Source organism: Lissotriton helveticus, chromosome 9 (genome assembly GCF_964261635.1).
Source record: "Lissotriton helveticus chromosome 9, aLisHel1.1, whole genome shotgun sequence".
NCBI lineage: Eukaryota > Metazoa > Chordata > Amphibia > Caudata > Salamandridae > Lissotriton > Lissotriton helveticus.
This window is the reverse complement of record NC_136070.1, coordinates 129,032,400-129,053,967: the sequence shown is the minus strand read 5'-3', so window position 1 is coordinate 129,053,967 and position 21,568 is coordinate 129,032,400. Positions and strand designations below refer to the sequence as shown.

Here is a 21,568-nt window from a genome sequence, read left to right as displayed (position 1 = left end):
CGTGAGTCCCAACTCAACTGAAACGCATCCCCCAACGCTCTCTGCATCGGATACTGGAGACTGCAGAATGACAGGCAGTGAGCGTTCTCGTGAGTGGCGAACAGGTTCACCTGAGGAGTTCCCCATGTCCGAAAGACATGACAAACTACCTCTGGATGGAGACTCCACTCGTGATCGGCCGAAAACTGCCGACTGAGACTGTCCGCACGCACGTTCAGCACCCCGGACAAATGATTTGCCATCAGACAAATCCAATGGTCCTGAACCCAGGACCAGAGACGCAGAGCCTCTCTGCAGAGACACTGCGACCCTACTCCTCCCTGCTTGTTGACATACCACATCGCGGTGGTGTTGTCCATCAGGACTTGAACCGACCGATCGCAAAGGGAAGGGAGGAAGGCCTTGAGCGCCAAACGTATCGCCAGCAATTCTAGAAGGTTGATGTGAATCAACCTTTCCTCTGGAGACCAAAGACCCTTGATCACCAGATCCCCCAGATGAGCACCCCACCCTAGAGTAGATGCATCCGTTATTACCGTGGCCACTGATGGAGGCAGATGAAAGGGCTTTCCTTGAGACAGGTTGCCCTCCACACTCCACCAAGACAAATCCACTGCAGTTTCTCTGGAGATCCTCACAGACTCCCTGAGATCTCCGTTGTGCTGATACCACTGCCTGCGGAGGCACCACTGGAGTGCCCTTATGTGCCAGCGTGCATGGTTGACCAACAGAATGCAGGAAGTCATCAGACCGAGCAGGCGAAGGACCTTCAGGACTGGAACGACCGCTCCATTGTAAAATAAAGGAATCATCTCCTGTATGTCGCGAATCCTTCGAGGTGGAGGGAAAGCTCGACATACAGTTGTGTCTGGTACTGCCCCTATAAACCGATTGCGCTGGGAGGGCACCAGGTGAGATTTGGGCACATTTATCGAAAAACCCAACCTGTACAACAACGGAGTTGTCACTTGCAGATGATGGAGCACCTTCTCTGGAGTTTCCACCTTGATCAGCCAATCGTCCAGGTAAGCAAACACTGGTATCCCTGACCTTCTGAGATGTGCTGCCACCACAGCCATCACCTTGGTGAAGACTCGAGGCGCAGTAGTAAGACCAAACTGAAGGACTGCAAACTGGTAATGTTGCGATCCCACAGTAAAACGGAGATACTTCCTGTGTGACTGCAGGATAGGGATGTGGATGTGTAAATATGCATCCTGCAAGTCTATTGACTCCATCCAGTCTTCTTCCATAAGCGCCTGCAGAACCTGTGCCAGGGAAAGCATCTTGAACTTCTCCTGTTTTAGGTAAAGGTTCAAGATCCTGAGATCCAAGATTGGACGAAGCCTGCCATCCTTCTTGGGAATCAGGAAATACCGGGAGTAGCATCCCTGACCCCTTTCCTGCTCTGGAACCACCTCTATCGCACCTTTTCTCAACAGTGCCAGGACTTCCTCCTGCAGAAGCAACAGGTGGTCCTCCGAGCAAAAACCTTGGCAAGGAGAGTAATTTAGGGGAAATTCCCGAAAGGGAAGAGCATACCCATTCTCTACGAGATTGAGAACCCAAAGATTTGATGTAACAGATTCCCAATCCCGTAGAAAATAGGTAAGCCGACCCCCCACAGGACCCGCATGATCCGGAATGGCGGATCTAGGGCTGCTTTGCTGCTGTGTGTGTGTGTGTGGGGGGGGGGGGGGGGTCGGGTAGAAGAGGAGGAAGAGGAGGAGGAGGAGGCCTTATGTCCCCGGGGACGAGCTCTTTGTTTGCCTCTGTAGGACCTATACAAAGGATTTTGCTGCTGCTGCGTCTGCCTATAGGGTCGAAAAGAAGAGCTTCCAAATCCCCTATATCTTTTGGTCACAGAGCCTCTGGATTGCAAACTCAAAGATTTTGCTGTTGCCCTGCTGTCCTTAAACCGTCCTAATGCAGCATCAGCCTTCTTCCGAAAAAGGCCTGAGCCATCAAAGGGCAAATCCATTAATGCAGCCTGAACATCAGCTGAGAACTCCGAGGTCTTTAGTCAAGCCGCTCTTCTAGTGGCAATCGAAGATCCCATTACTCTTGCCACCGAGTCTGCTGTGTCCATACCACTTTGAATGACCTGCCGAGCAGCAGCTTGCGTATCAGACACCACCTCATGGAAATTTTTTCTGTCCTCTTCAGGAAGCTTAGGTGACAACTGCTTCACTGAATCCATCAAAGCATGGATATACCGTCCTAGCAAACAAGTGGCATTTGTTGATTTTAAGGCCATACTGCCAGACGAAAATACTTTTTTTGCAGTCTGGTCCAGATTCTTTGATTCCTTGTCTCCAGGTACTTGTGGAAAAGAGCCTACAGATCTCTTAGAGCAGGCAGCTTGCACCACCAAACTCTCCGGTAAGGGATGAGAGGACAAAAAGTCAGGGTCACCAGGAGCCACTCTGTAACGCCTAGCGACGACCTTAGACACTGCAGGAGCCGTTCGAGGCCTACTCCATACTTCCCCGAATGGGATCCGTTAGGGCGTCAGTAAAGGGAAGAATGGGTTCAACCACTGATGATGGTGAATGAAGTACTTCAGTCAGTATATTTGACTTGTATTCAGCTGTAGGCAAAGTCAAATTGAACAAGTCTGCTGCCTTCTTAATCACAACATGATAAGGTGCCACATCTTTAGAAGGAGCACCTGACACGGAGGCCAAATCCCACTCGGGGGACAGCTCTAACCCACTTGCCTCTCGCAAGTCATCAAAATAATCCTCAGGATCATGAAGCTTACCTTCCTCGAATTCAGCTTCCCTACAACTCTGCTCCTCCAAAAGGCGCTGGGTTTCACGCCTCGACCTCTCCTTTGTCGGATCCGGTATCGACTCCGAAGGCTCCGTAACCGGCGTCGAACGTGGAGCCAGGGCCGGCGTCGAGCTTCGAGGTGGATCTCGAGGTCTATCCGACGCCGTTGAAGCCGCATACGGCGTGGATGACTTTGGCGGCGCCGAGAGATGCCAAGGTGGAGTCGGCGTCGGCATAAATGTAAGGAAAGGCGCCGGAGCATAGGCTTGAGGCACACCCAAATTATAATCAAAGAAACATGAACGGGAAGTTCCCATTACTTTAACGGACCAATAGGTTCCGGAAATAAACAATTGCCCACAGAACAGCTGCTGATATCAAATTATGTTATTTTCATATACAAATATATTTAGAAAAAAGACTTCATTACTTCAAATTTTCTATCAACACATGTAGTTCATATAGAGTCTACCCAGAAAAACAGAGAACAATAAAAACATTTTATATACAATGGTAATTCATATCCTCAAACATACGCACATCCAAAAATCACCACATACATCAAATTACAGTAAACAACATCCACATTCATAACCAACAGACAAAAGAAAGCGCCGACGCGCGTTTCGGAACAAGTGCCACCATAGAGGATTCCTTCATCAGGGCGCAAGTGATTCATTTGTATGTGGCCATCAAGGTCCTCCAATTTGTAGAGGGAATAGACTATTTAATTCAATTCCAAAGTTTCTGGGCAAACAGCAACATATCGCAGCGTATCAGAGGAGAGAGCAGTATCTGAATCTTCTAGATTGGAAACAGCAGAACACTCTGTAATTCGCCACTGACATAGAAGAGGGTGATTGACAGACATGCTCTAAGGACTATATAGTCAAGATAGCAGTCATTCAACGGCAAAACCGAAATGCAAGAAACCCGAAAGGCACAGTTTGATAGCACGTGCATTAAGTGGAAATACTCCAAGTTTTGGCTTGAATGTAGACGTGATGGGCAACCGCAAAAAATTATACAAACGGGGCCATGCGAGGAGGAAGTCGGAATTGCGCTTCCAAGTAGATTCTCCAAGTTTTAGCTTGAGTGTAGACGTGAGAGGCAAACCGTTAGACTTTGTACAAACGGGGCCATGCGAAGAGGAGGCCGGAATTTGCGCTTCCAGGTGGATTTTGGGAAATATGGAGAGGCTCTTATATACGTATACGACCGGGAAACCCTCTGCACCAAATTATAAGCCAATGGACCCATGGGACCAGCTGGTGCTCCAGTGGTAGATGGCTCTCGCATAACCACCATACATGGCGTTTAAAAAATGTGAGGGGTCCTGTCCAGGACCTGGAAAGGGAGGATACGAACCCACCGCCTGCTCCTGAGGAGGCTGCACCGGAGTCAACACCTCTTGTTCCTCGGGTTGGACAATCGGAGTCGTCGAGCCCTGAGGGTCAGGAACCTCTTCCTCCTCACGCACCGGAAATTGCGACGAAACTGGAGACGGATTCAACTCCGAAGCCGGTAAATGTTCCGGAGATTCAAAAGGCAAGGCCTCACCTTCAGCATCCCGATCCGGTGAGGGAGACACCATGCCCTTTCGATGCCTTCTTTCAGATGACTTAGCCTTAGAGTCTGAATCCTTCCCTGAATGATGCCTGGAACTAGGTCTCCTCTTCTTAGGTTTCTTCTTTGAAGATCTGGAAACATGCCCCGACGTCGACTTCGAAGCCGACCTCGAACGAGACCTCGACCTTGACTTCGAGCGCCTCGACTTCGAACTCTTCCTTGCCTCCCTACCTTTCAATTTGGCAACAAGCAGTTTGGCCTCACGTTCTCGAAGAGCCTTCGGGTTCATCTTTAAACAGGATCGACAACCCTGGATGTCAGTTTGGCCTCACGTTCTCGAAGAGCCTTCGGGTTCATCTTTAAACAGGATCGACAACTCTGGATGTCGTGATCCGAGCTCAGGCACCAGATGCAGTCGCTATGCGGATCCGTGATGGACATCATTTTCCCGCAAGCATCACAGGGCTTTAAACCCGTCTTCTTCAACATCTCTAGAAAAGACAGCAACACCAAAAAAGATACAGTAGAAATCCAACAGTAACAAAGTTACCACAAATCCCAACAGAAGATTCCCAAAACCGTTCAGTCGACGATGCGGAAAAAAGGGAACGGATGTCATCACACCGACATAGGCCTTATAAGGGGTCAGTGAGGTCAGTTGGAGTCGCGCGCGATGCCGTGCTCCTATGACGTCGTCCACGCCGGCGTGCTGCAAAAGAATTTTCCGAACGTTGCTAACGCAGGGGGATATTCACAAGGTGAGGAATCCACTGGCAGATGTATCCATCAGAAAGTATTGATCATCCTCTCTCTTTTGTTTAAACCTAATGTTTTCAGCTTGATTTCTTCTTTAACCAAGCTATTTTGTGTAACATTGAGAACTGTTGGATGTTTTTTTGCATTTTACATTTGTTGCTATTACCTTGAGATTGAAAGGGAGTCCCTGGTTCTTTTTTTGTTTTGTTTACTTTTGTTAATTGTGAGAGCAGGATGGCCAGTATCCATCAAGCCGTATTTCTTCAAAATGGTCATGCTGTACAATACAACATCCTAAGATGCATGACCCAGAAGACTGGTGGGTTTCCGCACACAGAACAAGTTGAAATTCTAAAAGTTGCAATATAGTAGCGAAGACTCAGAGAACAAGATGTGGTGAAAGGAGACTTACAGTACCAATTCGTAGTGAAACACAGAAAGAAAGGAAATACTGGAAATCCATTGAGAGGCTACCAGTAGCAGAGGAGAAACAAAGTGCAACAAAGAATGTAAAATGCAGTCCTGCTAAGATAGCAGTCTAGTTTCCCATTTTCGTACAGTAAAATATGGAGATCTCATATTTTTCTGGGAAAAGTAAGAAGGTCTGAATAAGAGGACGGGTAATGGTGTTCATTTTCTCTTCAATGAGAAAACTAAGACAACGAAATTAGAATAAATAATTCTGTTTTTTCTTCTTACCTTGACCTCTTGGATGGAGTTGGTAATGGCATTAAGACGTTCCTTCTTACGGTCCAAGTACTCATCCAACAAGGACATCTTCTCAAAATGAGATGCTTTCAATTTCTTTAGATCTATAAAAAATATTTATATATATTATATATTTTTTTTAAATTAAGACACCATTGTGACAAATCTGATGTCACAATAAAGAGCTAAGCCAAAACAGGAGGCTGTGAAAACCAGTAAAACAAGCATTCGCAATGCAATAGGTCTCGCATTAGGAAAATTTGAGCTATTGGTATTGTAAATGACAATTTTTTAATTATTGTGTTGGTTTTGAAAATAGCTAAATTAATAGCTTGGTCATTGACAATGCCAATTGTTTTAACTTTCGCAAATGTGACACCTATAGCATTTGTACTGCAATATGTGTTGTATTGACGTGACTTAGATTTGATATTACAAATAACAATGGCTTTTATTTTTTTTAAATAATTAATACTTAAATGAAAATTATTGTAATTTTTTTTTTTTTTTATTTCACAAAATTTTTTTATTGAGAGCGATGAGTAAGCATTACAGGCGTGAGCAGAAATCATGCATGGTTCCGGTATCAACAAGAGCAAGTATGCAAGTGTAACGGGAACAAAGGAGGGGTAAATTAAATTAAATTAACATAAGGAACGAAAAACAATAATCAATTTAAACAAAAATAGTAATGTAAAGCACAGGCATTGCATCAGTACATTTACAAAGGTTACAGTCATAGGTGGAGCAAGGTAGTCATATAAGTCAATGAGGTTAGTCGCTTGGGCAGGTAGGCATATAGGTAGGTGTATATGTGCATAATCATGGTGGTTTAAATAGGTCGAAGTGAGCGTCCAGCGAGGACCATAGGTTCCTATAGGGGGGGCGCCAAGGTGTAGCTGCCAGCGCAATATTGTCGGCTCCTCTGAGGTTCGAGACCCAGTTGAGCCAGTGGGGGAAAGAAGCTTTGCCAGTGTCCTTCCAGTTGTTCAGTATGAGTTTGACCGCTGCTGTCAAAAGTAAGTCAAGTAGGGCTTTATCATTTTCATTGAGGTTAACAGCTTTGGTGAAACCCATGACTAAGGTTGCAAATTCCCTCGGGAGCGAGACATGCAGCACTTTGGTGATAAATTCGAAAATTCTATCCCAGTATTCGGACACACAGGGGCATTTGAATATTAGATGTTCAAGGTCCCCACCCTCTGCCATGCAGTTCCAGCAGGAGTCATCTTCCTTGATGTTGTGCAGGAAGAGTCTCCTAGGAGTCCAAAAAGCTTTGTGGAGAAGCCAGAATTTAGATTGGGATAATGTAGGGCTGATTTTGTGTCGAGAGGCAGATTCCCATATTCTGGCCCACTCTGCTTCCGAGGTTGGTGTGGAAGAGTATGAGTCCCAGAAGGACTGTGTGGATGTTGTCAGCTTTGTGGACTGTGGGCGGATCAGTTTGTATATTCTGGACACCTGGTGACCCAGTCTATTAATCGTGTGTAGGTAGTCAGGGAGGGAGGGGGTGATGTTGGATAAGTCTATTTTGGAGAGGGCCACTTTGATGTGTAAGAAGTAATAGAAGTCTATGTTCTGGAGTTGAAACTTGTTTTGTAGGTCGTTGAAAGTGAGTGGCAACGGACCATCAAACAGCTGATGAGGGAAGTGTATACCCTTCTCTATCCAAGTAGGATTATTCATTGGTTTCCCTTTGTATAGCAGTCTGGTGTTGTTCCACAGTGATTCCCATCTTGATTTACAAAATTGGTGCGGTAAAAATTTGCTTAAGTGAAGAAGGGCAGCCTTCGTGTTTCTGAAGATGGTACCTGAGGATACAGTGGGTTGTGGTTTGGTAGTGAGGAGGGTGGAAGGGGGAAGGCCACGCAGAATGGATTTTTCCACCATCAGCCAGACTGGGGTGTAGTCTGCGTGGGGAATGAGCCAAAAAGCCCCTTGTCTAGCTAAGAACGCGGTTTGATAGAGCCTAAAGTCGGCTAGATTGACGCCTCCTAGGGATTTATCCAGCCTTAGTTTTTTTATGCTAATTCTGGCTTTTTTCCCTTGCCAAAGGAAGGAGGAAATCAATTTATCAAGTTTGGAAAGGAAATCCTTAGAGAATGTGAGGGGCAGCATAGTGCTCAGGTAGTTGGTTAGCGGTGATATCATCATTTTTATAGCTTCAATCCTTCCCCACCAAGTGATAAATCGTGGGGACCAGCCGTCAAGGATTCTTTTAACTTTTGTCAATGTCAACGTTTCGTTGTGTGTGAAGGTGCTCATTAATTTGTCGGTAAACTCTATTCCTAGATATTTTATAGCTCCTGTCTGCCAAGCTAGACCTGAGGTACCAAGAACTTCTTTGGTGGTGAAGATGTTTAGTGGTTTAACTTCGGACTTATCTTTGTTTAACTTGTATCCCGACAGGTACGAGTACTTGCTGATTGAGGTCATGAGACCCTCGATCGATTTGGCCGGGTTTTCTGTTGCAATTAATATATCATCAGCATACGCTGCCAATTTTATCTGAGTATCTCCAAAGGAGACTCCCTGAATATCTTCATTCTTTTTGATGTCAGTTAAAAGGGGTTCAAGGGCCAAAAGGAAGAGTGCAGGAGAGAGCGGACAGCCCTGTCTGGTACCTTGGTAGAGGCGAAATGGGTCAGAGAGGGTGCCATTAATTGTTATCCGAGCCGAGGGGGAGGCGTACAGGGCCATCACCATTGTGATGAACGATTGTCCGAGATTGAATGAGCGCATACAGTATTGAAGAAAAGACCACGAAACCTTATCGAAGGCCTTTTCAGCGTCCAGGGTGATCGCAACCATCGGGGATTGGGAGTTGTTAGCTTTCTCTAAAATGTGGCACAGAAGTCTGGTGTTGTCATTTGACATCCTATGTTTCAGAAAGCCAACTTGTGACGGGCTTATTAATTTGGGAAGAACAGCGTTTAATCGGTTCGCTAGGATTTTGGCATATATCTTGCAATCAAGATTTATCAAAGAGATGGGGCGGTAGTTTTTGGTGTGGAGCGGGTCTTTTCCCTCTTTAGGGATCACGACTATGTTGGCTTCGCTCATAGAGGGTGAGATACATCCACTGGACGCCGTAGAGTTGAGAACAGTGTGGAGCGTGGGGGTAAGTTGGTTTTCAAAGGCTTTATAAAAAGAAGCAGTGAAGCCATCTGGGCCGGGGGCTTTGTTATTTTTTAGAGATTTGATGGCCTCTGCGATCTCTGTTTTACTGATGGTGGAACCTAATCGTGTTTTGTCAGATTCTGAGAGTTTAGGAAGGTCTAGAGATTCAAGGTATTCGGTGCAAGCTGCTATGTCCAGTGATTTGTCATTCTTGTAAAGCTCTTCGTAGAAGGATTTGAATGTATCAAGGATTTTAGTTTGATTTGTGTGGGTAGTGTTTGTGGCGTCTTTTATTGATGAAATGGTAGACAGCTTTTGCTTATGTTTGAGATACGAAGCCAGCAGTTTACCTGCTTTATTTCCTTCGCAAAGCTTTAGGGCTTTGAAGCGGTTAATCCAAACGCCCGCTCTTTTACTAGTTATGGCATTGTACTCATACTTCTTTTTAGTGAGAAGGTCGAGGGGATTGAGGTCTTGAGGGTTGGCCTTGTGCCGGTCTTCTAGGATTGTGATATCTCGTTCCAATTGTTCTAGGTCTTTGTTTAATTTTTTATTGGTTTTAGCTCTAATATTTATGATGACTCCACGGATTGTGGCCTTAAGGGCGTCCCATAGAGTGTTAGGTTTTGTATCAGCGGTATCGTTTAGGAGTAAGTATTCCTCGATGGCATCCGCTATCTTGAGTTTGTCCTCTATGTTGGTAAGGATTTCGTCGTTAAAACGCCACCTTCTAGGCGGGCGAATCGAGCGGGAGCCTGCAAGTTTGGTGTGAATACATGCATGATCAGACACCAGTTTGGGGGCAATACCAGTTTCTTCAATCAGGTGTGCGAATGAGGTGGATAATAGGATGAAATCAATACGTGAATAGGAGTTATGTGGGGCAGAGTAGAAGGTGTAGTCTCTCCCATCGGGGTTCTGTAGTCGCCAAGAATCTTTGAGACAGTAGCGCTCACAGAGACGGAGAAGGGCCCCATGTGACCGTGAGGGGTGGAATGAGCACTTGGATTGTCGGTCTAGTAAGGGGTCTAGGGGTAGGTTAAAGTCGCCCCCCACTATTAGTAGTTCATCTTGGGAGATATGTTCAATGGACCGAGAGACTGAATCCCAGAATGTGGGATCGTCGGAATTAGGGCCATATATATTCACTACATGTATGGGATCGTCCTCTCTGCGTAGATGAGTCACTAGTAACCTACCATCTGTATCGTGAGTGTGTGATAGCAGTGTCAGATTGGCATTCTTAGACAACAGTGTGATTACACTAACTTTTTTTTTTTAGCGCAGGAGAGGACAGGACGTGGGATGACCAGTGTATGTTAAGGAATCGCAAGTCCTCCTCAGAAAGTTTTGTTTCCTGTAGAAGAACGATATCTCCTTTCGTTTTTGCTAGATAGTCGAACACTTTCCGCCTTTTCACCGGGTGGTTAAGTCCTTTGACATTTAGTGAAATCACTTTAAGATCGTCTTTAATTGAGTTGGAGTTAGCCATCGGTGAAATGTTTCATCGCTCGTTGGGAAGCTGGCGGGGTGTTGTGACGAGTTCGGGTGCCGTAATCTGACAAAATCGGATAAATTTCAGTACAACCTTTTTTGACAATATGCATAAATACAAGTGTTGTGATGCCTACCTGCAGCCTGGGTTGTGGAAACAATAAGGGATAAAGTGGATTTGGTGTGGCGAGTTGTGTGTGGCAACTCTGTGAAACATAAGTATTAGCATAAAAAAACAGGATGTGATACAAAATGAGAGGGAACCTACTGAGACTCTGCCAAGTGATTGCTCCTACATCCTCTCTCTTTTCCCCTCTCTCTAAATGATCCCTCCCTCTCCCCCCTCCCTCCCTCCCCCCCAAATACGTACGTAGGGAGTACGACGACAGTACCATGCTACGCAAAAACAGGAGTAACAATAACAATAATGAGTGCATATTATCAATCCCAGATGAATGTAGACGGTTAGTATAACCAACAGTATAAACAACAGGAAAGTGGCCTAGTGGAGATTGTTAGCAAAATACGAATACGAGTAACAGGCCATAACAAGTTTGACCTAATATGGACTAAATAGGTAAAGGGCAGTTTAGAGATTATGAGAGTATCTAATAGATGCGACCATGGTATACTCGTTGGGCTGCGCTACTCCCATCACGTGTTAAGTATGTGGAATGTCAAGATCCAGAGTGGAGGCGCTACTTTGAGATGAGCAAAATGTACAAGAGTACCCATTGGTCTAAATGCAATAACTTGCGTGAGTCATAAGCATTCACAAATCGTAACTAGTCACATGCTATATGAAGCCATTATGCTGGCCATAGGTTGCCACGCTTACAAACTCACAGTACTGTATCTTCGATGAGCCTGGCATGCAGAGTTTAGGAGTCCGTGTCACGAGTTGAGTAAAGTTCTACGGAGGAGGATTCCGTCGAGGCAACCGATGCCGGTCCACTGGATGAAAGAAGAGTGACATGGAACTAACTGGCTCCATCTTGTTGAGTCGAGCACGTGGTCTTCCTTTTGTTGGAGAAGCCGGTCGATTGATCCATTTCTTGCGTTGGACATTCTTCGAGAAGATGCGCCAGGACTTTCGGGTCGGTGAAGAATCTCGGGTGGCCATTTATCATAATTCTGAACTTGGTTGGTCCTGCGAAAGAGAAGGGGATGTTCTTGGATCTAAGTTTAGGGCGGAGGTCCAGGAAGCCCTTACGTACATCCACTGTGTCTTTGGAGAAGTCCTGCGTGAAGATGATCCTGTGTCCTTCCCATGTAATGGAGTGATTTTTCCTCGCATATTGGAGAATCAGATCAGCGTGCTGATATCTGAGCGGCTTGCATATCATTGGCCTGGGGCCTTTAGCATTCCTGCTCGTGAAGGTAGGGATCCTATGCGCCCTGTCGAGTTCGAGGCCATGTGGGAACTCAGTCTTGGTAATCATGGGGATCCATGATTCTAGGAAGGCCACGCAAGAATCAGCATCATTTTCCGCGTTTTCTGGTATGCCGAACATTCTAACGTTCCCCCGTCTGTTGCGGTCCTCTAACTCCGCATTATGGCGTCTGAGGGCGTCGGTGGTGTCTTCCAGGCGTTGGATCCTGGATGTTGATTGTCGCGATAGATCCTCCACATCGCTAATCCGTTGTTCTGCGGCTCCCAGGCCCGAGGTTAAAGCGCTCATGTTGGCCCTAATTGCGGTCATTTCAAGTTGCATTGAGTCCGTATTGGCTTTGGTTGATTTGGAGATATCCGTAAGGTCTGACAGTTTCTTCAAGATCATCTCCATTGTGGCCGCCATGTCTGCTCTGTTTTTGATGGGTGAGTTGGAAATCAGAGGTTCTGGTTTTACCTTTTTTGGGTTGTTCCTGTCTTCTCGGTTTGCCATTGTTCTAGGGACGTTTGGCACTATTAATCTCGCTGATCTTGTGTAGGAGGAGCTTGGTTCACGAGGGTCACGAGGGTCAAGATGGCGGTGTGATAAGGTAGTGGTCAGTGTCCAGAGCGTGGGCAAGAGTTGGTGGGCAGGAGCCTGAGGCCACACGGTTCCAAGGGTGGTATGTGATAGACACCAGAAGCACAGGAAACGTGGGCAGATTATCGTCTTCGCAAGTGCCGGGTTGAGATGGTTCGAGATCTCATGAGGAAGAGCTAGTGGGGCTCACTTACAGAGGGTTGCCTCCACGTGGTAGCAATGGTATTAGCAACTCCCCAGCATTCATTTCATGTTCTTAATGGTAAAAGAAACTTGTTGGTCTGAGGGCTAATGTTGGGTAGGGAAAACAGGGTCATTGAGGTGCTCTTCCTGTTCTTTCTGTATTTAGCTGTGTGGGTGTGGGTGTAAATTATTGTAATTTATAATGGCAATAGCTTAAACTTTTGTAAATGACTTTTGTGAAGATTATGTTCAGTGTATTTTATTGTGACAAAAATCCAAGAACAGAAGTGAAATATTAACATCTTTTTGTGATATTTGTAATAAAGCTTGAAACATTGAGAGGACATATTTGAAACAGTTGTTGTTGAATGGTTGCACAGATTGATGCTGTGGTGGTGCTGAGTGATGCGATAGATAGAGGGAGGGTGATAGATAGAGGGAGGGTGATAGATAGAGGGAGGGTTATAGATAGAGGGAGGGTGATAGATAGAGGGAGGGAGATAGATAGAGGGAGGGAGATAGATAGTGGTGGTCCCGTGTGATGCTCTGGAGGCCCTTGAGTGAATCTGTGGAGGCCCTGATTGATGCTGTGGAGGCCCTGAGTGATGCTGTGGTGGTGCTGATTGATGCTGTGGTGCTGCTGAGTGATGCTGTGGTGGGGATCAAGAAGAAAATCGTGGATTAGAGGGAATGAAAGAGGCCATAGGAAAACAGGGGGTGACGCGAGAGTGTCTGGTAAAACTGAGGCGAGCACCAAGAAGGGAGAATGTACAAAGAAATGCGAGTCACGGCCCATGAGAGTGAGGGGGGGGGATGGAATAAAAAACGTGCAGCTTACTGACAGAGAAGCTGTAGTCTGCGTGTTTGCGCGCTGTAAAGCTCAATAATTAAAATTAACAAAAGCATCAAACTTGTCTCATATATATTACATGCAATAACGGATACAGATGAGTCACGGACCATGAGAGTGAGAGGGGGAATAAAAAACGTGCAGCTGACTGACAGAAGTTGTAGTCGGCGTGTTTGCGCGCAGTAAAGCGAAAAAATAATTAAAAATTAACAAAAGCATCAAACTTGTCTCATATATATTACATGCAAGAGAGGGACAGAGGAGGAAAGATGGGAGGGAACACGGCCTGGGGGAAGCTGGCTGGGGAGGGGGAGGAGAAATCCGAGTAAGGCTGTGGAACAGATGGCTGGTGCTCATGTGAAGCGCTCCAATACCTGCGGGTCGAGTTCGCGTTATATAAAATCTGCACACAAAAGAAGCTATGAGCAGAACGGGCAGGGTAATCACTGAAGAGTAAATGGATCAATATACGCACATCCGTTTTAGTTGGAGAGCAAAGGTCACTAGTCTGAGTTTGGGAAGATCCAGAACAGATAGAAAGAGCGCATAGCTCTATTTTAGCAGGACTGGCTGGCTGGCTCAATCGAGGGCAATCTACCGAAATGAGCGGTGACATGTTTCCAAGTATCTCTAATGACAGGCATCGCAGAGTGCATGCATTCTTTATAGCAGACGGAGCATAAACGCAACTCAGGACCAGAGCAAGAGGAACATTTACCAAACAAGCACTGGGAGAAGAGAGCAGGGGAAGTAGAAGGGAGGCACGGCCTGCGGCCGTGAATAAGTGACGGCGGGGGACGGGCATCCTGTGATTCTGATCAAATCACTTTATCTCCCTGCGCCTACCACACAATGAAAGTGTCCTTGTGTAACATAACTGGTGCTCATGTGAAGCGCTACAATACCTGGCAGAAATTGCAAATGATTTCAAGTGAGTGGTATGTGGCATGGCATCAAAACATGACATCTTGAAAGCTATGAAAATAACTATGGATACTCCTTTCATCATCCTCATGAGGGTGAACGGCTGAGTTGAGTCTGTGACACTTCTATGTTGTCAACGTTCCTCTTCTGAGCGATCTTTCCTTCTGTACTAATTTTCACGATGAGAGGTTGGAGTCCGTTGCTTGTGCTACACAAGGGCCGATATAACAGCAAGTTTAAACATATGCAACAGAAGCAATGAGTGAGAGTTACCACGGACAGCAGGACGACCGCGGGGGTGAAAGGAACTACAGACAGCAAGAGGAGGGCAGGCCTGCGGCCGTGAATAAGTGACGGCGGGGGGCGGGGCAGCGAAGCATTTGATGTGCCAAATGCTGCTGGGGAACCGAGTTGGAGCCTCGGCGTGGGCTCAGCATCCTGTGATTCTGATCAAATCACTTTATCTCCCTGCGCCTACCACACAATGAAAGTGTCCTTGTGCAACATAACTGGTGCTCATGTGAAGCGCTCCAATACCTGCGGGTCGAGTTCGCGTTATATAAAATCTGCACACAAAAGAAGCTATGAGCAGAACGGGCTGCAAGGCGATTCAGGGTAATCGCTGAAGAGTAAATGGATCAATATACGCATATCCGTTTTAGTTGGAGAGCAAAGGTCACTAGTCTGAGTTTGGGAAGATCCAGAACAAATAGAAAGAGCGCATAGCTCTAATTTAGCAGGACTGGCTGGCTGGCTCAATCGAGGGCAATCTACCGAAATGAGCGGTGACATGTTTCCAAGTATCTCTAATGACAGGCAGCGCAGAGTGCATGCATTCTTTATAGCAGACGGAGCATAAACGCAACTCAGGACCAGAGCAAGAGGAACATTTACCAAACAAGCACTGGGGGAAGAGAGCAGGGGAAGTAGAAGGGAGGCACGGCCTGCAGCCGTGAATAAGTGACGCACAGGGAGGCACGGCCTGTGGCTGTGAATAAGTGACGGCGGGAGGCGGGGCAGTGAAGCCTTTGATGTGCCATATGCTGCTGGCAGGGGGAAGGATTGGGCAAGCTCGTCCACGAGCTCGTGAACTGTTGGGAATTCTCCTTGAGGACAGCCAGTCAGCTGCCTGAAGAGAGTCCGGCCATCAAGCAAATGGTAAGGGGAGCCTTTGAAGAGCAAGCCAGGGGGATAAAAGCGCGGTCACGAGCACGTGCACTTCTACAAATCCGGATCGTAAAAGTCAGCTTTGTGGATGGGTGGCAATAGGTCTCTCTGCAAGACCTAAAAACGCAGAGGGGCTGGGAACATCCCTCAATATAGCAAGAAATCAAATGGCTTGTCCCACGCCATATAAAGAAGAGATGCATAGCACACCAACACAAACTAAATTGCCTCTGGACACTATGTGACTCAAAAGAATGGTTTAGTTTTAAATTGTTCCTTGAGCTCCTAATTTTGGCACATATAGTAACTGAGGAACAGGAAATTTAATGCATTTTGGCCAAGCAATGGGGCAAGGATTCAACTCCAAGTCTCAAGGTTTCTATTTACCCAGAGAGTTCAGTTTTTATCCCAATAAGATCTGCAATATACTTCACCATACAGTTCTGCTTATCTGCCGAGAACAGAAACAGCCATCTTAAGTTACAGACATTTATATATTCTAATTCAATTCTAACAGACAAGCCCATACAAAGAAAAGTATCTCTATTTGAACATTCCACTCAAACGGTCTCATAAATGTGTAGCAAGTCAAGTAGGAAGGTTGAAATTCAACTACTCAGTCAGAAAGGGCAATCGGTTAAAATTTCTTAATTAGGCCTGTTTTCTATGACATCATACCAAACCGAAAAGAAGTTAGTCTTCATATCAAAGTTTTGCATACGAAGTCCCAAAATATGCACTTGCTGTCTTCCCCTTACATTCTTTTTTGCAAATAAGGAATACTCGTCACAGAAAGCAGGGGAGTAGTTTGTTGACACAGCACACAACTTGGATAAATGAGACACAGAGAATAAATCTTAGTAGTCCATCATAGGTATTGTCACAAAATGAATGTTAAGTTATGTTATAAAGTTTTTGTATAGCGCCTATCACCGCCGGTCTCTAAGCGCTTAAACAGAAAGAACATAACATGCTGTCACCCCAAAACCCTCTGCCATCTCTGATTAGGCCGGAAGTATTGCCTTTTTAAATAGGTACGTCTTCAATTTCTTCCTGAAGGAAAGTAGCTGTGAATCTTCCTTCAGACTGGCCGGTAGCTCATTCCAAAGTTACGGAAGAATCACCGAGAAAGCTCTGCCTCCTTTAGTTTTTAGTTTAAATCTGGGTTGAGTCAGATTGGAGGTCTGACCGGAGCGCAGAGTTCTGCCGGGAACATACCTCCTCAGGCGCTGCTTAATGTACTCTGGGGCTTTACCAAAGAGTGCCTTATGGGCCACACAGAGACATTTAAACTGATCCGTGAGCTTCACAGGCAGCCAGTGCAGCTTCCAAAGGAGTGGGGTTGCATGTGAGTTTCTCGGTAGAGAAAAAAAATCAATCTAGCTGCGTCGTTCTGCACGACCTGCAGCTTCCTCAGCAACTTCTGTGGCAAACCAAGATACAGAGCGTTGCCATAATCTAACCTCGAGATGACTGTAGCAGAGACAATGGTTTGTAGGGTGGAGGCTGAAAGAATAGGGGTCAGCTTGCGTAATTGCCTCAACACACCCGTGCAAGAGCCTACCACAGCCGAAACTTGAGGGGCCATGGTAAGATCTGCATCGATCTTTAGACCTAGACTTTTTACCACCGTACCGGGAGTAGGACTTATTCCTAATTCTGGGGGCCAGTACAGATCACCCCAAGGATTTGCCTGGTTGGTGAACACCAGTACCTCCGTTTTCTCAGCATTCACCTTCAAGAGGTTGTTGGTCATCCAATTGACCGTGAATCTGAGCAAGTTCCTCACTGACTCCTGAGCCTCCCTTGTATCTTCCAGCTGCACCAGCAGCTGGGTGTCATCTGCGTAGTTAAAGATTTCACAATTCCTACGCATGAGCTCCTCCATCAGTGGTTGTAGGTAGATGTTAAAAAGTAAGGGGGAAAGTGCGGACCCTTGGGGCACACCCCATGTCACCTCACTAATCCCTGACAGCTGATCCCCCATCTGTACCCTCTGAGTGCGTCCTGACTGGAAGGATTCTAGCCACTTGAGCGCCTGTCCTGTTATCCCCAGCTTAGCGATACAGTCCAGCAAGATGGTATGGCTGACCGTATCAAAAGCTGCCGACAGGTCTAACAGAATCAGGGCGCATGGCTGTTTCTTGTCTGCTCTGACTCTCAGCTCATCGGTGACCGTGGCCATAACTAGTTCTGTACTATGCTGTGGCCGAAAACCAGCCTGCCTGGCATGGAGTAGATGGTGTTCCTCCAGAAAGCTGGCTAAGGTGTTCAGGACGTGTTTTTCTAAGATCTTACTCAGGAGTGCCAGCTGGGAGATAGGCCTATAGTTTTTCAGTACCTTAACATCGGCTCCCGCTTTCTTGAGGAGTGGGGAGACTCTAGCTTCCTTCAGCTGGGCTGGAAGGTAGCCCGCTTCTAGTGAGGCATTCAGTAGACTCAGTAACTGAGACTGAATACCGGGCAAGGCCAGTTTAAAATTTTTCGGGGGGCAGGGATCGGTGCTAGAACCTGATTTGACATACACACTATAATAACTCCACATGCATGGTGTAAGAACTGGGACCACCAGTTCTCCGGGGGGTAGCTTGGCTCGAGCAGGAAGGCAACCAGGGGCATATGTGTAAAGCAGCTACTTAACACACTCATCCACTGAGACAATAAGTGGGCGCAATAATGGAGACCACACCAGTACTTTTGATTGAAAATCAATGTCTTTTATATAGACTTCAGATCAAGGCAATCAAGGCATTAGCGTTTCATTAGCATTTCATAAGTATTTCATTGAAGCATTTCATTTTGCATCTTCATTAAAAGCAGTAAAACGTCAAATAACACAGCCTGCCGCTTTATACTCTTCAGCAGGATAAGGGGGGTACCTTCATAAACCATGTACTAACAGTTCAAGAGCAGTTATGAACATTTCCTCTTGTAAATATCAACAGTTCAATACAGGAAACCATGTCATCAAAATAGTAATGGAGTAAAGCGATCAGTATCATAACACAACCCCATCCGGATTCGTAGAAGCCCGCCCCTGCAAGAAATTCAGTACAGGGAAATTTTATCTCTGCATCAGCATTACTTAAAGCGGATCAATAATGGCCTTCAATACAGCATTTCACTACATAGAAGGGAACATTACACCCATTAAGCCATTGCATCAAGGCACTTCTTGTCATGCGGGCCCACGATTCCCGTGTGCAGGGCTCATTCCAAATGCTCACCAGCCTAACCAGGCAATAACCAGGAAGCCGGCCCTCAAGCCTAAACTGTCAACTCGAGCCTCGCAACTCTCGAGGCCTCTAGGGGCCAACCGGGCCCAGTCTCGCTTTCCCCGGGGAAGGGGCGGCCCGGGACCTCTTCCGGCCTTCCGCCCTCCTCCCCTGGGGGGGTTACCTTGTGTTTTCGGCCCTCCGGGGCACTTGTGCAGACACTGGGTGAGGGAGAGGGGTTTCAACCCTCCCGGGGTCTCGCTCGACCCGGCGCGGTGCAGGTACAGCTTCAGAGCACCAGCACCAGGGGCTAGGCGGGACCAGCAGTCGGGGCAAACCGGAGGGGGCTTCCTGGCTCCACGGCCCCCTCCGCGACGAGTCCGGGCGGTCTCCGGGCCTCCAGGCACAACTTCGGCCCGGGGACCAATCGGAGCAGGGGCCTGGGCTGGTTCCTTCAATCGCGGCGCCCGCCTCGAGGGCGCGCCAGTCAGAACCAATGGCTGTGCGGCACTCGGGGCGGGGCTGAGGAGCTCCCCGGTCACGTGGACCGGGCGCTGGCTTCAGGCCTACCGCGGCCTGGTTCACTCGATGCGGCGGCCCTCTCCTAGCATACGGGGGCCGCCGGGGGGGGGGGAGGGATCACTGCTGGCGCGGGTCCCAACGCGGAGGCAGGCAGCCACGCCGACAGGCCGGAAGCGCGTCGGGGTGATGCAAGAGCGGCGCCGAAGCCGCGATGGCGACGAGGTCTCCTCAGGCGCCCTAGGGGGCTAGGCACAGCGCTTTACGCAGAGGCAGGTGAGCGCGTGAAGGGGCAATACGGCACTCTCCTGAGGGGCCTGGCGCCGGGGCAATCCAGCGCTTGGGAGGCACTTCACAGCGCTAGGCGCCGGCAGGGCAGGGAAGGCAATTTCGGTAGTTTCTGAAAGGGCAGGCAGTCCCTGACACAGCGCTGGGCAGGCGAACAGAGTTCAGCGCTTTTCAAGTTAGTCAGCAAATAAGGCAGGCAGGATGGGAAGCAGCGCAAGTCAGTCAGGGGGAGACAGGCAGGGCAGGATGGGCCCAGATGAAGGCAGAGTGTGCGCAGGGCAGCACAGCCCAGTACCTGGTCGATCCCCCAGCAGTCTCTAGTTAAGGGCAAGTAGTCTTCTTGGCGCTTAGATGGTTCTGTGCCCTTAGGTGATGGTTTCTTGAAGAAGAGGGGGGGGGGTGGTCTGAGTTGGAGGCTGGATGAGTTTCTCAGGTCACTGCAGATGGACCCTGGGGTTCCCTACCGCTGGGCCAGATCAGGGGGCTTGTCTAGGATACCTCACTCAGCTTAAGAGGCAGCACCTAAATCCTGTCACTCCCAGTGGCATAAGTTCCTGACTAGGCCCTCCCGCCTAAATCTCCTGCGTGGGTTCCCCAGGTCAGTGATGCCCCAACTGACTAAAAAAAGTTCCCTCCCTTGCTTAAGTATGCCCAGGTCAGGTGACCACTCTCTAAGGTGGCAAAAATCAGCTCCGCCTTTCTTCTGGAAGGTTCCAGGAGCTTCCCCACTCTACCTATGGATAGGGGATGGCAGGCTGGCATTGCAACATTGTATGAGAATCCAGCCAGCACCTGGCAACTAGGGTGCTACACTAAAAGACAACGCTGCAGTAGCAGGGGCCAGTGGCAGCCATGTTTGTAGTAGAGAGCACCTGCACCCTAACATGGATTAACCATGAAAAGGTGCCCGAAGACCTAAGGGCCAACAAAAAGAAGGTGGGAAAAATGAGGCAAGGGTGAAAAAAAATAGGGAAAGACCACCCTAGGGCTGACAGGTCAAACACATGGCATCTCAAGACTATGAACAGTTTTGTTTTCTAATATTTTAATAGTGTATGCTGAAAAACTCACTTTTACAACACAAATGTGCTGTTTGCATGTCATTACCAACTTCTTTTTTTTGCCACTGACCAGCAACTGGGGATCAGTGTCTGATTTCATACTCCATACAACTGGGAGGTTTGTAATCTGCAATGAAGCCAATACATTTGTGCAAGGTTCCCCCACTAGGATCCTGCATCTCAATTGCACCAGTTTATAGACCCAGTGCATGGTTATTCAGTTCAAGGTATTCATAATATTCCTGAGAGAAGAAACTGCCCAGAGATAATGCATACTGTGTTTCAAAGTCTTTTACATTTATGGCTACAGGGGTTTGATTTGCTAAATAGATCCATTAGAAGCATTCATTAAAACTACTTGTTTGAATATGTTTTTTGTTTTTTTTTTAAAAGGGTAGCCATAGAACGTTCTTGAATGAGTGTCACCAGGGGAGACCTCCACTCCTTTAACCAAAACGTCTTTTAAACATTTTCCTCCAGCCACAGATGACATTTTGAAATTGCAAGCAATCGCTGGTGCCGCTAGATGCCATTCAGAAAACAGAGTTGGAGTGGCTTCAGCTTGCATGACAGAAGGTGTCCTGTCCCAGTGCAATTCTATAGCGTTAGAAAACGTCAAATTTAAAATCAATGATTCCTGGATGGTGAGGGAGGAAAGAGAGCTGTACAAAATCTACAAGAGTTGAACCATCCATGAGAAAACACTACAGAAAGAAAAAAAACGTTTTTTAATGGATAGGTGCTACTGCACATTCCATACATCAACTATTCCCGAGACATCCTTCCACAAGTGAGACTAAGAGACATCGCACCAACCCTAAAAAAGTGCAACGACTTTCTCTCATCCAATCATTACCACTTTACGAAAGAATGCACAAATATCCAAATGGTTCCTTCTCCCATTTTTTGGACAGGTAGTCAACCCTACCAATATAACTACTACCTCTCTGTTACAGTGAACCGAAA

At 47.1% G+C, this 21,568-nt stretch overlaps 1 protein-coding gene across 1 annotated transcript in view; it reads right to left on the bottom strand.

Moving 5' to 3' along the window:
• NUSAP1 (nucleolar and spindle associated protein 1) overlaps positions 1-21,568 on the bottom strand; it is a 345,737-nt gene that overhangs the window by 181,400 nt on the left and 142,769 nt on the right. Inside the window, exon 9 of the mRNA XM_078659621.1 lies at positions 5,800-5,912. Within this exon, the coding sequence (XP_078515747.1) occupies positions 5,800-5,912 (113 nt within the window). The remainder of the gene's footprint in view (positions 1-5,799; positions 5,913-21,568) is intronic.